Raw genomic sequence first — 16,570 nt, forward strand, 5'->3', positions numbered from 1 at the left:
TGTTGGGTGCTTTGCCCTTTCCCAGCCTCGGGAATTTCAGGAAGCCCAGCCAGGCCACCCTCGGCGGCCCTGGAGCCTCAGAGACTCACGGCCACTGCTCTGTGTTCCTGGACCCGCTAGGAGCATCGCATCCGTTTGGTCAGCTGTGAAACTCTTTAGTTCCCGTGGAGGTCAGTAGCGTCACGGTGGACCCCGAATGAGGTCTGTCAAATGCACAGGAGCATCGTTTGATTTTGAGACCTCTCCCTCAGCTCTGAAAAAACAACATGTCAGAACTCTCCAGGTTAAATGTGTCCTCTGCAGGTGATAAGACACTGAGGGATTTTTCTGGGTGGGTGACTTTGAAAAGGAAGCTTCTCCTTGATGTTTGAAGGCTGCTTGACGGGAGGGTCATTACAGTGGGGTTTCTGATGTTTCGTCTTGATTTGGGTTGACATTTTGAAAGGATGAAAAATGTGAGTACTTCCCAGTAAGAAGGGTAGCCTAGATGATCTACAAGACTTTTTCTTTCCTGGCACTGAACTCTGCCCTGTGGCATTAAATCCTGTATTAATTTCCTCAAGTGGACGTGGGATGTAATGTGTGTCCCTGATTTTTGCGGGACGGTGTGTAAGAACCTGCAGAGACCCTGTTATCAGAGCGGTGTCGTCCGTAGGAAGAATCAGCTGGGCTGATGATGCTTGTTCTACTGATAATACATTACCTTTAAACAGGCTTCATGACCTTCAAGGTTTTCTCCCCTAAATTATCTCCTGCAGGTGCGGCCGGTGGGGTTATCTGGGTTTTGCGGGTGGGGAAATCCAAAGGCAGAGCAGTTAAGTGATTCTCGCCATGTCCCACAGCTGCCTGGGCCAGAACCAGGCACTCTGAATTTCAGGCTGATGAATTAACTGGGAAATACGAAGCGGTCACACAGGTAAACAGTTGTGTTCACCACACAGATCAGCTGTGGTCCTGTATCACACGTGCCTCATCCCAACACGTGCCCTCCTCAATGCCCATCACCCACCTAGCCCATCCCTCCCCCTCCTCCCTCCAGCAACCCTCAGTCTGTTCTCTGTATTTAAGAGTCTCTTATGGGTTGCCTCCCTCTCTGTTTCTATCTTATTTTATTTTTCCTTCTCTTCTCCCGTGTTCATCTGTTTTTGTTTCTTAAATTCCACATATGAGTGAAAGCGTACGGTATTTGTCTTTCTCTGCCTGACTTATTTCGCTTAGCATAATACATTCTAGTTCCATCTGCATTATTGCAAATGGTGAGATTTCATTCTTCTCGATCTCTGAGTAGTATTCCATTGTATATGTATATACCACATCTTCTTTATCCATTCACCAGTCGATGGACATTTGGGCTCTTTCCATACTTTGGCTATTGTCGACAGCGCTGCTATAATCAGTGGGGTGCAGGTGCACCCTTTGAATCAGCATTTTTATATCCTTTGGATAAATACCTAATGGTGCAATTGCTGGGTTGTAGGGTAATTCTATTTTTAATTTTTTGAGGAACCTCCACACTGTTTTCCAGAGCGGCTGCACCAGCTTGCAATCCCTCCAGCAGCTCAGAAGGGTTGAATTACCAAGAATCTTAAAGCCTCCCATTGACCAGCAGCCTTGGCATCCCTCCACCCATCCACTCTCCAGAGGGGGTTATAAACTAGGAGACTGGAGGGTCACTTCCTTGCCCAGTTGAGCAGAAAAATGGCCAAAATACAAGTGACAGGAGCAAACCAGAGCAAGTAAAGAATTCATTTAATCTACAGACTGACTGGTCAGCTCCTGACCTTGAGAAGAGCTCCGCAGCCTGGGGTCGTTGACAGGGGGGTAGGGGGGAAGGCGCATCAGCACCTGTGAGTGTGTTTGTTGTTATCCTAATTCAGAGGCAGCTGCTTCCTGCTGTCATCAGTTTCCAGTGCATATGGTTTGAACGGGCCAATTATACTTTATTTCCAAGTCTTTCTCACATAATCTACACACAAAAAAGTCTCCTTTGATGAGCTTTGCCCACTGCTTTTTGTAAATGTTCTCTCAGTCTCTGTTCCCATCCAGAGAGCACCCTGCATACTTAGCAATGTTGGGGATCATTGTTGTTCAGTCTCTGACAATTTGATAAACAAAATAGTCCCTCTGCAATAGGATTTCTATTTGTTATGAGCGAGTACAAACGCTTCTGTATTTTCCAGTACTTTGTGTGGTTCTGTGATGCATCCATTCATGTCCTTTACCTGTTTTTTTTTTTTAATTGCATAGTGAGTGTGATTCATGATTTCCACTCATAGGAATTTATTCTAGGGAGATAGTAGAGATATAAGCAAAGGTTTTACCACAAAGATGCAGTGGTAGCATTTTTATTGTAATAAAAACAGAATTGTGCCAGACAACAGGACCATAAAGGCATATCCCCTAGTGAATCTCCAGAAGGCACGTGTCAGGGATACTTTGTGACACAAAAGCATTATTGATATAAATCTTAACTGCACATGCTGTATGACCTTAGTTTTATTAAAAACTAGATTTCATGCATGCGCACACACATCTAGGAGGGAATCAAATACAACAAAGCTTATGTTAATAGTCATATTTGGTGTATGCACGTGGGTTGTAGGATTGTGACATTTTTCTTTTTTTCTGTATATGCTGTGATAATGGTGAACTCGTGTGGTCTGAGGGTGTGGGTTTGCTGCCCGCACAGGCAAATGGCTTGATCTCGGCCAGCCGGTTTGCTCTTCAAAGAAACCCAGCACTGTTTTACTGTGCCCTCCTTTAGTGCTGGCACTTAGCCTTTCTTGTAATTACTCCGTAGTAACTTCACTCCGGGAAAGACTTGCAATGCCCACCATCCTGGGAAGACGGGATGCCCAAGGAGCCTAAGGGCCGCTCTGAGACCCCTGTGGGGGTCTCGTATCAATGGAGCAAATATGCTGACTTGGAAGTCCACAAATGGCCGTGGTAGTCATCCACTTGACCCTCAGGAGCACGGACAGGAACTGTTGGCCAGCGGGCGGTACTAGGGGTACCTCTCCTGCAGGATCGCGTGCAGCAGTGCCCCCACAGCCGTAAGCAGCCACGACCTCCCCCATTCTCCCTGCCAAATGACAGCTCGGTAGACAGGAGCCCATAGGCAGGTGTGGCATCTGCCCTGCCCAATGCCCCTCTGGAGCCACGCACCCGGGAAGCCACGGCTACAGCTTCCACTCAGTGTATACAGTTCTCCTCACCCAGATGCAACGTATCATAAACCTTTAGAGTCCCTGTCTACCCATACCAGCTGTCCAGGGAAATAGAAACAAAGTTAGCAGAAAATCAAGCTCTATGTGGACCGGACCACCATTAAGTTCTAAATGCAGAACAGTTTTTTTTTAATCCACGAGTTGGTGATTCTAACTTGCTGTTACGGGACCTGTTGATGAAGCCATTCAAGGGACCAGAGGTTACTTTTGTGGTATACCTCGAAATTAAAGCCCTATAGAAACATGCATGTGGCCAGTGGCAGCCTCCCAGGGACATACTGACCTCTCCGGTCGGCATTTTGCTTATTTACTAGAGTCTCCTAAAAGATATGTTGACCAGGCTGCAAGATTTAGAGACAAATTTCCATGTTCTGGTGACGTGTTCTATTTGTGTGTAGTTCCAGTAATGTGAGTTAACTGTGTGCAGTATGTCCTGTGGGGTTAGAATGGCCTGCAGTGAAGATTACCTAGTGTGCTTTAGAAATACATAACATCCTTATGATCACTGCTGAACCAGTGGTAGGTGGTAGTAACTCCATGCCCCATCCAAACAGGTCTGTGTTTCACCCTAGGAATTAAATTTCATGCCCTATATAATGGGATCTTTCATCCTTATTTATTATGGAAACATGAGTAAAATTGTGTTTGTTCAGGAAATAGGATAACTCAAGAGAAGTGGAAACGAGGCAAGAAGCAGTTAGTAAATAGTGTTATCGGGATGGCTTCTTGAGATTAGGAAGTCCATGCCATGTCAGTTAAAGAAACCTAGGAGAGTATCATAATTGAGGTTTTTCAACTGCTAAATGGAGAGTCCATGTTCCCCTTGATAGTAACATGCTGGCCTCACTGTGAACGTTGAGCATTGTTGAACAATGTGGAAGATAGAGGAAATCATAGAGACCCTCGCATTTATGGTGAAGGACGTGAGGCTCAGCAGGTGGCCCATGTGAAGCTGGCCAGATGGCAGTCTCAGCTAGAATTTAGATTTCTGCTTCAAGCCCCATGTTCCCTCCTCTTCTTCATTCTGCCCTGACCTGTGTTGCTATCTTTTTGCCAAGCACTGAGCTGTTCGATATGCTTCCCTATTGGCCTTGATTTTCCAGAACTAAGAGCTAAGTTGCACCCAATTACAGTAATTATCTCATCCTTGGTTCCTGAGATAATTAGCTCCCTCTTTAGCCATGGATGTCACTTTGAGCTTTATTGTAACCACCCCTCGAACGTGTGGAGATGTGTTTTATTGTCCTCTACTGCGAATCCGGTTTAGAAATACTGAGGGTATCAATTAGCACTTAATACACACACTCACACAGACAAATGTTGATTTCTACCGAGTCAGCTGAAGTTTTATTAGGTTTTCAGATTCCAAAACAAGTCAAAGATTCAATTAGTCTAAACCCAGCTAACTCATACACTAAATACTGGTTTTTCTCTGTACTACTTACGTGGAAAAGGGTTGTACCAACAGCATCAGGGAAAACAACTCTGAGGACAGGTATAGGTTCAACCCAATCCATTCGTCTACAACTACAGCAACAGTTCTAGGCAATGAGAATACATATTTATGCCTATGAGCTTAGGCAACTCAAGGTCCCTACTCAACACCAATTCCATGCTGTATATCTCATTCTATCTAATATATCCCAAAAGTAGGAAAATATGGAAATACTTCTCTAAACATTGAAATCAGAAAGATCTTTAATTAGAGAATTCACCCTGAAAACTTGTGTAACTGGAAGTTCACATTCCTCCAGAGATTTCCAATTAATTGAACTCGTAAAGAATTTATTGTTACCATAGGATGCCTAGGTGGCTCAATCTGTTAAGTGTCCAACTCTTGATCTCAGCTCAGGTCACAATATCACAGTTCGTGAGATTGAGCCCCATGTTGGGCTCTGCATTGACAGCATGGAGCCTGATTGGGATTCTCTCTCTTTTCCTCTCTGTGCCTCTCCCCGCCCCCACACTCACTCTCTTTCTCAAAAATAAATAAATAAACTTTAAAAATTACTGTAACCATGAGTATATAAACCATAATAAATCAAAAGTGCTTATTAAAAACTCAGATTAGGGGCACCAGGGTGGCTCAGTCGGTCAAGCATCCAACTTTGTCTCAGGTCATGATATCGTGGTCTGTGGGTTTGAGCCCTGCGTCAGGCTCTGTGCTGACAGCTCAGAGCCTGGAGCCTGCTTTGGATTCTGTGTCTCCCTCTCTGTCTGCCACTTCCCCACTCATTCTCTCTCTCTCTCTGTCTCTGTCTCTCTCTCTCTCTCTCTCTCTCTCAAAAATAAATATTAAAAAACTTTTTAAGTCACACTAATAAAAATATGTGTTTTATAAAAGAATAGTGAAATATACTTTATATTTTCAGTCTGTTTGGTTTGTATTTCATGAAATCTCTATTTAAAATCAGAATGTGTTTGGGGGCAAGGGATGTGCTAAAATCGCTGTATGTATGGCTCGTACCTTCTACTGCAAGGATAGCAGAAGAACCAAAATGCCCAAAAACGAGGGAAGGAATTGGTCTCCGTGAATCAAGATGAAGCAAAAGCAAATCCATAGAAGAAATAATTTTGCCAACTAGTTGTTTGAAAACGAATCCACATACTTGTGGAGTAGGGCTGGACACACGGTCCTGTTACGGATGCTGAGGGAAAAGAAGGGTTGGGGACGCGCATCCCTGCCCTACTGGACTCTCACGGGGACTGTGGAGAAGGACCCGTGGATGCTGAAGGGGAGACAGCTCTGTGTGGCAGCAGAGGCGAAATGGACCAGAAAGTGCCAGCAAAGTCCTGAGGGCGGGGTGAGCCCAGGAACGTAGGGGAGAAGCTTCTGCTGCGCCTGGGGATAGAGGGGGATCTGGCCGGGCTGGGAGGGGGTCCTGGCAGGTGCTGTGGGCCTTACCCAGCAGGAATGAGTGGGGCAACAGCAGAGAGGGGGGCCTGGCAAGAGGAGGTTTGGATGGGAAGAGATGCTGGATGCTTCATCCTGCCGGCGCGGGCGAGGGAGGAACAGTAGAATGACACCATATGGAAAGAAGGATCTGGTCAGCTGATGTGTGTTAAAGCCGGTGTTAATATGGTTTTCCAATGAGGAGGAAGAGCCCCAGTACACCTGCTCGGCCTTCTCTTTGGAGCACTCGCCCCCGTGATGTGGATGGAGTGTGGTGTTGATGTGAATTACGAGACCGTGTGGGACCCGACGGCCCCTCCCGATGGCGCCCTGCAACCTGTGAGATAGGGGGACCCCAGCGTGGGTATTCCCATCACATGAAAGCTCGGAGGCCTCTCTGCCATCTACCTCCTCCATAAACAGGGACGTGCCCCAGGCTGCCGCCCTCGCCCTCTGCCACGGAGTTCGGGCCTCTTCTGTTAAAGGCCTTCTGTCTGCGTTTCCGCTCCATCCAGAAAATCCCTTGGCACCTTCTCCTCTTTTTCTTCTTCTTCTTTTTTAACATCTCTGGACTTTTTAGTTTCCTTGCCTTTGACCTTGAAATATTCCACAAATTCTGCTTTCCAAAAGTTTCCTTTTTTGGTTGTGAATTAGGGAGTGACGGCCTCCTCCCACCCGGGGCTAGATCTCGTCTGTTGGGCGTCGTCTGGACCGCTCCCCACCCTCTCTAGAAGCACGGTGATGCGCTTGGAATCTGGGGCTCCCAGGTGAGCTGTGTGGGCCAGGATGCCAGCAAAACTTCCACCCTGCAAGTTCTCGTGAAATTAATTTAAATTTATTTCGTCAAAAAAGATAATCGTGTCTGATCACACACAGAGTAACGTGGCCCCCGGAGTGGAGGGGAGGGCGGCAGGGGTGCCGAGGAGACAGCACTCAGGCCCAGTTCCGTCAACTGGAGTCTTGTCAGCTGAGAAGACTGATGAACCAAGAGGAGAAACATGGGGTACGAAGGGTGTGTAGCCCACTGTCCCCGTCTGCTCAGGTCATGTGCACAAGGAGGGAAAACTTGACCTAAGTCTTTCCGCTGCAGCACCTGCCATTGAGGGAGGCTCTCACCAGCTTGCGCCCCGAGATGCGCACTGACAGCCCTTTCTTCATGGCCTCTGCTGCTGAGGTCAGTGAGTCTTTAGGAGGGACAGCCAGGGCCGCGTCCCTCTGGGGGCGCCTGTGTCCCCAGGGCCCGTGGCCGCTCCTCTGTCAGCATCTCCACCAGCTGCTATGGCCGAGTCCGGGCAGGAGCAGGAAACAAACTCTCCTCAAGTCTCTGCTGATTGGTCACTTCTGAAAAGAGCTTCCTCTCACGCCAGCATCCACCGGAAGCACTGCCGCTGGCCCGTGGGATGTTACCATCCTGCCCCACTTCTAACCTCCCTCATCCTCTCTGCCTGACCTTCATGCTCCCTCTTTAAAACCCTCTCCACATGCAGCCACGTGCGTGTCGGTGAGCAGAGGCAGGACAGTGAGGACGGCAACGCAGGGGCTTCTGGGAGGATGGAGCCCAGCAGAGCCTCCCAGGGTGACCGGGACTTGGGCAGACAGCAGAGGAAACAGCTCCAGGTGAGGAGGACAGAGAAGGTATTGAGGAGGGCATCAGGATCACCAGTGTGCAGGACGTGTTGGACTGTCTTCTGTCCCACCAGAAAACCCCGTGTCCCCGGCGGCCACTTGTGGTGCTTGGAAACCACCACGTAAGGACCACAGAACACGCTTTGTCACCATCCTGTGCTTTGTGTACATCTCATTACTTTGGGGGATATTTTCTAAAATTTTGTTTAACGTTTATTCACTTTTTGAGAGACAGAGACAGAGTGTGAGCAGAGCAGGGGGCAGAGAGAGAGGGAGACACAGGATCCAAAGCAGGCTCCAGGCTCCGAGCTGTCAGCACAGAGCCTGACATGGGGCTCGAACTCACGGACTATGAGATCATGACCTGAGCTGAAGTCGGACGCTTAACCGACTGAGCCACCCAGGCGCGCCACTTTGGAGGATATTTTCTAACACTTTCTGGAAGAAAGACTCAAGGGCAGAGTTCCATGCCTGGGATTGCAGGGCTGCGGTGGTGAGGGCGGGCTTTGCTGGCTCAGCAGCCTTTTCACGGACTAAACTCGAGCCTTTTCACTGGTCCCAGAGCAGCTGTGGGGTACAGAATGTGCACAGACCCGGCCGCCAACCAGGTGTCCACAGTGGGGAAGGCTATAGAGGTGGGTGGCCCCTTCACTGGAACCGATTCTAGAGCCTTGGCTGATAGGATTTAGGAGCCAGCAGGGTCTTGAGGCTGGCGTGGCCCAGTGGGTCATGCAGCACTAGACCCAGGCTCCCCTGAATAAACCCAGGTAAGGGAACACCCTGTGATGGCTTCTGTATCTGCTGGTAAAATCCTGGTGACAGTGACACTGTGAGCTGTACGCCATCCAGTCACGTTCTTCTGCCTGAAGAAGCGGCCGGAGGGAGAGTGAGGAGACACTGTGGCTCGGATAGGTGTTTGTGGTCTCTGGTTCTTTTCTGGTTAGAAATCACACCTTTTGTTTATTTAACAAGTCGCTATAAAGAGGCAGTGTGCTGTAGCTGCTGAGAGCACAGACCTGCTTGGGTTCCAATCCCGACTCCTCCTCGGATTCCCTGGTGACCTTGGGCATGGTGTTTCGCAACCCCCACACCACCTGGTTTGAACCTCTGCTGACCCCTGGCCAACAAGACATTGTTCAAGTTACTTACCCTCCCCGTGCTCGTGTTTGCATTCTCAAAACAAGGCTCATGCCTGTCTATAGCATTATTTTTTCAACTGAATTAATGTTTATAAAGCATTTGAAAATGCATGGCCAACATATGCAAAAAACAATTCAAAATGGATCATAGACCCGAAACTAAGAGCAAAAACTATAAAACCTTAGAAGAAAACAGGGGGGTCAATGCTCATGACCTTGGTTTTGGCAAAGGATTCTTAGATGGAACACAAAAAGCACAAGCTATGAGAGGAAAAAAATAGGTAAATTGGACTTGATCAAAATTAAAAGCGTTTATCCTTGAGGGTCTAGCTCAGATGTCACCTCCCCCGTGAAGCCTCTCCTAATCCCCCCAGACAGAATGGGTTTTTATAATGATGACGGTGGTCATCGTCGCACAACAACATGATACAACAGCAGTAGCAGATGTGCTAGCGAGCCCATCCTTTGTGCCGGGCATTGCTTTGAATTTGCCAACTCACTCTACTCATCCACCTGAGACGAGGTTGTTACCGTCTCTAGTGACAGGAGAAACTGAGGCACACGGAAGCCAGCAATGGGCCCAGGTCACGTAGCACATCCTCTGCCCCCACAGCCCGTGCTCTGGACGCCCTCGTGGGGCCTGGAGCAGACTGAGTGCTGTAGAATCTGGACTCCCATCTGCAAACGGGAGCCCCCATGGACTGCCTGTCACCCTCGCGCCCCTGCATGTTGTGGGACCACCATAAATCCTGCAGGGGAGAGAGGCCAAGGGAGACAGTCAGGTCTTGAACCCCAGACCAGACACCTCAACTCTATTCCATAGTTAACAGGCCATTTCAGGTTTTGTGTAACAGAATGCCATGATAAAGGTGGTGTTTTAGGAAAGACTGATCAGGACGGCCAAGTAGGAGGTGAACTTGGGGAGGGGGTGACAGGAGCAGGAACACCTGTTCCCAGTGGATGTGCCAGGGAGGCACCACCCACCTCAGGCTAGGTTGTGAGAAACCCCCCCGCAGGAGGGGAGTGGCTGTGTTCGCACCACGGGGGCCAGGCCAGGGACTGTGGGGGTCGCAGGCCAGGAAGGTGAGGTGCTCCCGTGGGCATCAGGACCTGAGGTGATGGCCGGGGTGCTGAACAGAACATGGAGAGTGGAGAACTCAGCCACTCTCCCCAACACCTACCCTCCCTGTGCCACCATTCACAGAGCCACACCACGTCCTTCGCCTCTGAGCCGAGCTCCACTGGAACATCTGAAGGAAAAGGTAAAACGTCTCCCAAGCAAAACGCACTCTTAGGTACAACTTGTTTCTTTTCATTTCCTTCCATTAAAAGTAAAACCAAGGTGATAAAAGTTTTAACATCTATCACAGCAAATTTTACTCACCCAAAATATTAATTGGCTGCAGTCTGATTTAATTCAAAAATTTATTATAGGCTTAGAATACATAAAAGAAGTTAAAATCTAGTAATACATCTTACCCTTAGGCAAACTCATAAGAACAGCTACTGAAGTTAAATTAGGATGTATACTTGTGTCTGGAAGTTTTCCAACTCGTTTCAGGATGAAGTGAATGCTGTAGGCGCCAGGAGCCCAGAGCAGAAAACTAACACTTGGTGGTCCTTTCAGATCTACCGTCAGTGAGGACCATCTGGGGAAATTGCCTTTTTTTGCATTTTCAATAAAAAAATTAATATTTCCACCCTTTCCTGTACTCTGCAAAATACCCTGTCTCTGTGGTCTCTTAAATGACACTGACAGTATGTTTTTCTAGAATTTCATTAAAAGCCTGAGCCTGGGTGGCTCAGTCGGTTGAGCATCCAACTCTTGATTTCAGCTCAGGTCATGATCCCAAGGTTGTGGCATTGAGGCCCGCATCAGGCTCTGCACTGAGCACGGAGCCTGCTTTAGATTCATTTTTTCCTCTCTTTCTGCCCCTCCCCCGTCTCTAAAATATAAAATAAAAAATAAAACAAAGAAAAGAAAAGCACCATATTTGAGTCCCGTTCCTGGTCCATATGTAGAAGCCAGCACTTGGCCAGTTGCTACCAGTGTGTCCAAAGCCTTGCGGGCACAGAAGCGGGGATTCCTACAGAAACACAGGACAGAGCTGGTCAGCACCTCGGAGAGCGCAAATGCTTTGTCTGCAAGTCGTTACTTTATTTTTTTTTTTTTAACGTTTATTTATTTTTGGGACAGAGAGAGACAGAGCATGAACGGGGGAGGGGCAGAGAGAGAGGGAGACACAGAATCGGAAACAGGCTCCAGGCTCTGAGCCATCAGACCAGAGCCCGACGCGGGGCTCGAACTCACGGACCGCGAGATCGTGACCTGGCTGAAGTCGGACGCTTAACCGACTGCGCCACCCAGGCGCCCCATGCAAGTCGTTACTTTAAGAGACCTTAGGTTTCTCTGGGGTCACAGATCGTAAATTTGGCTGCAGGTTGGAATCAAGTGGGATGTTTTCTAAAAATCCTGATGCCTGGCTCTCAGCCCTCGATACTGATAGTGGGCTGGGCTGATGGACCAGGCAGTGGGGTTTCTAAGAGCTCTCTGGATCATTCTCGGAGGCCATCAGCATTCAGGAACCACAGACCCAGACCATCCTCTTCTCCGCAACTGGGTCACCACCACCCAGCGGGTCAGGAACAACTTTGCTTCGTGTCACCCCTTTGCCTAGACCTTGGTTCACTCAATGCCGTCAGCGGCTGTCTCCTGGCTGGTGTCCCCCACTGTCCCCTTGTCAGCACCCTCGGATGGCCAGGCCAGCCACATGGTCCCCCGTTCACGGTCTCGCTTCCTTCTCGTCGCCAGAAGACTCTCATCTGACTGTGATGCTCCCCTTCTCAGGCCACCATCAAGGGCTTCCTGCCGCTGGTGGGGCACCTGCCCTCCCCTGCCCCCCCCCGCCACCATGCCCCTGACAGGACAGCCTGCAGGACCTCTGTCCACCTCCATCAATACCCTGTGCCCGCTTTGTCTCTGCGTTCACACTGTTTCTTCTCTGTAACCAGCTTCTCATCTCTGTGTTGTCTTCACTGAGGCCTCAGCGTGAGCAGCACTTTCTCGAAACCCTGTCACTTGCCGTAGCCCTTGAGGACTCTATGCTGAGTGAAAGACAGATATTGTATGATTCCATTTACGTGCGGTGCTTAGAGTCTCCAGATTAGTGGAGACAGACAGTGGAACGGGGTGTGGGGGGCTGGGGAGGGATGGGGACTAGTGTTTCATGGGGACAGAGTTTCAGTTTGGGAAGATGGAAGGTTCTGGAAATGGTGGTGGCGATGGAGGCACGACAGTGTGAATGTACTTAATGCCACAGGACCGGACACTCAAACACAGTCATGGTGGCAAATTTTGTGTTAGATGTATTTTTCTGCGATAAAAAATGTTTTGCCCATCACTTTCTCAGTGAATCCTTTGGCCTAAGTTAGGGAATCCTGTTACACGTCCCCAGAGCTGCACCTGCACCCTCAGAACATTTTCCTGGTAAAGTTTGTCTTCTTTACCAGACTCTAAGTAGAATAAAAGCCCATTCTACGTCCCACCCCATTAATCACTGCGCCTCCTGTGATTGGCACAGAAAAGGCGCCACTAAATAATTTTTAATGAATAGTGAATGAATAAATGCCAGATTGCCAGTTTTTCAGCTCACCCATCTTAATTGCTAGGAAAAATACAATAGCTGAAGTAGTCAACACATTTGACATGCAAGTGCCTAAAGTATCGGACCACAAACTGTCCACGCGTGGAAAATGATGGCACAGGACGAACGTACCTAAAGATGGCATAGGGTGAACTGTGTGAAGTCTGGAGTCTCTGATTAACCAGAAATGCACACGATACATGCGTGAGCCCCACCTGATCCTGACGCTGCCTTTGTCCTATCAAATAAATGCACCAGGCAGATGCAAACCACATCCCCAACTTCTGATTTCTTGTGAGTACCCTATTTATAGCCACTTCATTGGTTAACACTGTGTTTTCTCTCTTCCCAATTAGATATTTATCTTTGAAAATAACATCTACTACTGTGCACACGTCGGGAAGCAGGCCATTCGTGTGGTGTCTACTGGGAAGGAAGGCGTGATCTACAACGGTCTCAGTGACTGGCTGTACGAAGGTGAGTCGCACCGGGTGGGGCAGACGTGGGGGTCTGGGGTCCCGCTCCTGCTATGCTGGTGGGGGGGGGGGGGTGGTTTCCTTCCACTTCAGCTGAAAATTAGCCTCCAGTTTCTTAAAGTTCTGCTAAATTAAAAAGACACTGTTGGAGCTTCAGGGAGCATCATGCTGTCAGGGTTGAGCCCTCACCTGGTAGCCAGGTGTGGAGGGCTTTCCAGAACCCAAGCTCCTCGCCAAAGGGGAAGGGGGCACTCTTCTGGGAGGTGTGCAAATGCAAAGGTTTCTGGACCCCCTCCCAAGCGGTGGGATGCCTTGTCTTGCCTGGGGAGGGAAAGCTGGAAAAGAAGTAACGGGTGAAGTTTTCCAGAGAAGCCAATGCAGGTGGTTTGCTGTTCCGAGTGCATCCGCCTTGTTGGACATTTCCCACCACTGGTTTTCTTCTGGCGCCAGAGGACTCCAACTGAATGCATTATTAAATAACTAAAAATCTGAGCGGGAAGCTCTTCTTAAACATTTATAGTCCGTCTCTGTGCTAATGTTGTCGTAACAACAACGATTATGTGTCGATTGCTAGTACGTTCCGGTCACTGTTCTGAGCACTTTCTTACCTGTTACCTCACTTAACCATCTGTCTCAGCTCGGGCTGCAGAACACTGTGGATGGGGGTGGGTGTGAACAACAAGCATGTTTCTCACCGTTCTGGAGGCTGGAAGTCCAGGATCAGGGTGCCGGCCAATCTGGTGTCTGATGAAGAGCCCCCTCCGCACTCATAGATGCTGTCTTCTCACTGTGCCCACACATGGCAGAGAGAGGGGAAGAGACAGATGTGGTCTCCTCATCCCCTTAGAAGGGTCCTAATCCCATCAGGGTGGCTCCCCCCTCATGACCTCCTCACCTCTCAAAGGCCCCACCTCCCAACACCATCATGCTGGGGATTTAGGCTTCAACGTGAGTTTCGGGGGACGCAAACATTCAGCCCATTGTGCCCTCACAACAACATTCCGATGGGAGCCGTATCATTCACACTTCCCACATGATGTAAGGGGAGCTTAAGTGATCAGCCCAGGTTCACACAAAGTTAAGGAACAGGTACCGGGGAGTATCACCGTTCAAGTCCAGGACAATTCCCTTTCCACAAATCCAGGTATGGATCCGGATGCTTACGCACCGGCATTGGGCTGATGAACAGCTATGTGTTCTGAGCCTACCTGCCTGAGACCGTGTGGTCACAGTGACAATTCACCATGCTAGGCCGGGTCAAGGGGCGATCAAGGGATGCCCTGGGCATTACGAAGCCCAGGAAATACCATTTTTCCTCAGTGCTATGCACTCCTCAAGCCAGGATCCTGCACTGCGAGGCTTTACGCACCCTGGAGCAGAAAGCAGCTGGATATGTAAGCTTCATGTCACTCATCGTAATCTCACTGAGCTCTCTGAAGCATAAAGTTCTAGGACTTGATAAAAAAAAAAAATTAAGGGGCACCTGGGTGGCTCAGCCAGTTCAGCGTCTGACTCTTGATTTCAGCTCAGGTCATGATCTCACAGTCATGGGATCGAGCCCTACATAGGGCTCTGTGCTGACAGCACAGAGCCTGATTGGGATTCTCTCTCTGCCCCTCCCCCACTCATGCAGACATCCACGCTGTCTGTCAAAATAAATAAATAAACATTTTTTAAAATAAGCTGAGATATACGTTGTATACAACAAAATGCACAATCATAAGGACACGCTTAGATGAGTTTGACAGATGTATATACTATGCACCCTGGTCAAGACATGGAGAATTCCATCCTTCCAGAATGTTCTCCCCCGAGCGGTCCATCCTCTCCACCCACGTCTCCTTTCCCGAAGCCATGACCATCCTGATTTCTGTGCAGCCTGTTTTCCAGCCGGCATGCCAGAACGTGGGTGCCCATCGAGGCTGTGCTCCCCAGTGCAGTCGTCCCTCTGGGATGGTTCACTCTAATGTGGATGGTGAGGCTCAGAGTGTTCCGGATTGCACTCAGGATTCTGGCTTTTGAGTTGCTTCCTGGGCCCCGGGAGAGGAAACCTTGAGGTTTTATTGTCACATCATCCTTGGCCGCCTCACATGAGGGTGTCACTGGAATGAAGAGGGAGCCAGTGTCCACTATAGGTATGTTTTGTGTGCACAACCAGCCGCATGAGTGTCAGGCCCCAAGGTCCAGAGAGATCAGTGCAGTAGCAACCCAGAGGCTCCCCAAAAAGAAAAGGTCCTGGAGTCCTGGCTGTAAGAACCTACATGGCTCAGGACTAATCTCCTTTAAAAAAAAATCCATAACCAGAAGATTTAAAATATCTTTTTTAGTATCTTCCTAATAAAATAAAAAGCTCATTGCTTGGCAATTCAAGTTAAGCTTTTGCTTTAGCAAATCCATTGAAAGGAAATTTTTCTTCAAGGCATTTACACGAAATTGTGTTGGTGTGATAACAGAGGCCCAAATATTTTAAATCAATCACAGTTGATGTGGCAGCTTAAGCTACTTAGTGTTGTTCCCTGGAAGGTTCTATGTGCCGATGCTTGCGTTTCTGACGTGTGGGGGCCTGAGAGCCCCGGGGAATCTTGGTTCAAGTTTGAATAATGGGTAAACTTTCAAGACTGTCCTTTTTCTAATCTGTGACTTAACTGTTTCACTTCTGGATGCTTCCTTTAAAAAAAATAAAATAGAAACATATACGGGCGGGGGGGACACACCCTAAAATAGTGTCTGCAGAGGGCCTGACGTGCCTGGCGACGTTAGCTCTGAGAAGAATCTAGGCTGTGTCTGTGGGAAGCAACCTTACAGTCTGTGGGCTTGTTGGCAGCAAAATGCAGTATTGATACGATTCGCTTTGTGTCCCGAAAGGAGTCTTAAACACGTTGGACATTTCAGGATATTGACGGCTGAGGGAGAGAGACGAGGGGGGAGACATGAGGGCTGCCGGGAGCCTGCACTGCTTGTCCGAAGGCGTGCACTCTCTCCATGGAAGGTCTGGGCCAGTTGACTGAAGCAACCTACACGATAGGAACTCGGCACCGTGTGCCCCCTTGACTCACTGGAGTCCTCAGCCCATGGCGGCCACAGACTAGTTTTGATCAGCGAAATGCAACCTGTGTTTTGTTGTTCTGGGCAAATGCCGTGCAGTCACACAGAATTTTGATTTTAACACAAGATTGAAAACGGCTTGATAGTGCCCTACGGCCGCTTTAAGGTTTAGTAACGTTGGTTATCTAGAAACGGAAATTAAGATCTCACTGGACCTTTCTGAGAACTCCAGTCCAGGGACCTGTGAAGAAGTCACACTTCCAGGCAAGTCCATATTATTGTTAACACTGTCTTCACTTCCACCGTCACCAGCAGACACGTGCGGTATGGTGGTGCAGCCCAGAACTTTGGGCATGTGATTTCCCAGTAACGGGACTTTAAGTCATTACGTGTTTCCCCTGAACTAGAGACATCCACACCCCTGCTGCTACAGCGGTCATACGCATACTCCAAAATAACACCGTCAGTCAGTGCTATGTCCTTATCATGAAATGGCTTATACCCCATCGGGAAGCTAGAA

The 16,570-nt window shown here is 48.8% G+C and overlaps 1 protein-coding gene across 1 annotated transcript in view; it reads left to right on the top strand.

Annotated features, from left to right (window-relative positions):
* The window catches only part of DPP6 (dipeptidyl peptidase like 6), a 713,986-nt gene that overhangs the window by 573,292 nt on the left and 124,124 nt on the right, over positions 1-16,570 (top strand). The window contains exon 8 of the mRNA XM_047850332.1: positions 12,886-13,006. Coding sequence (XP_047706288.1) covers positions 12,886-13,006 — 121 coding nt within the window. The remainder of the gene's footprint in view (positions 1-12,885; positions 13,007-16,570) is intronic.

The sequence above is a fragment of the Prionailurus viverrinus genome, chromosome A2 (genome assembly GCF_022837055.1).
Source record: "Prionailurus viverrinus isolate Anna chromosome A2, UM_Priviv_1.0, whole genome shotgun sequence".
Classification (NCBI taxonomy): domain Eukaryota; kingdom Metazoa; phylum Chordata; class Mammalia; order Carnivora; family Felidae; genus Prionailurus; species Prionailurus viverrinus.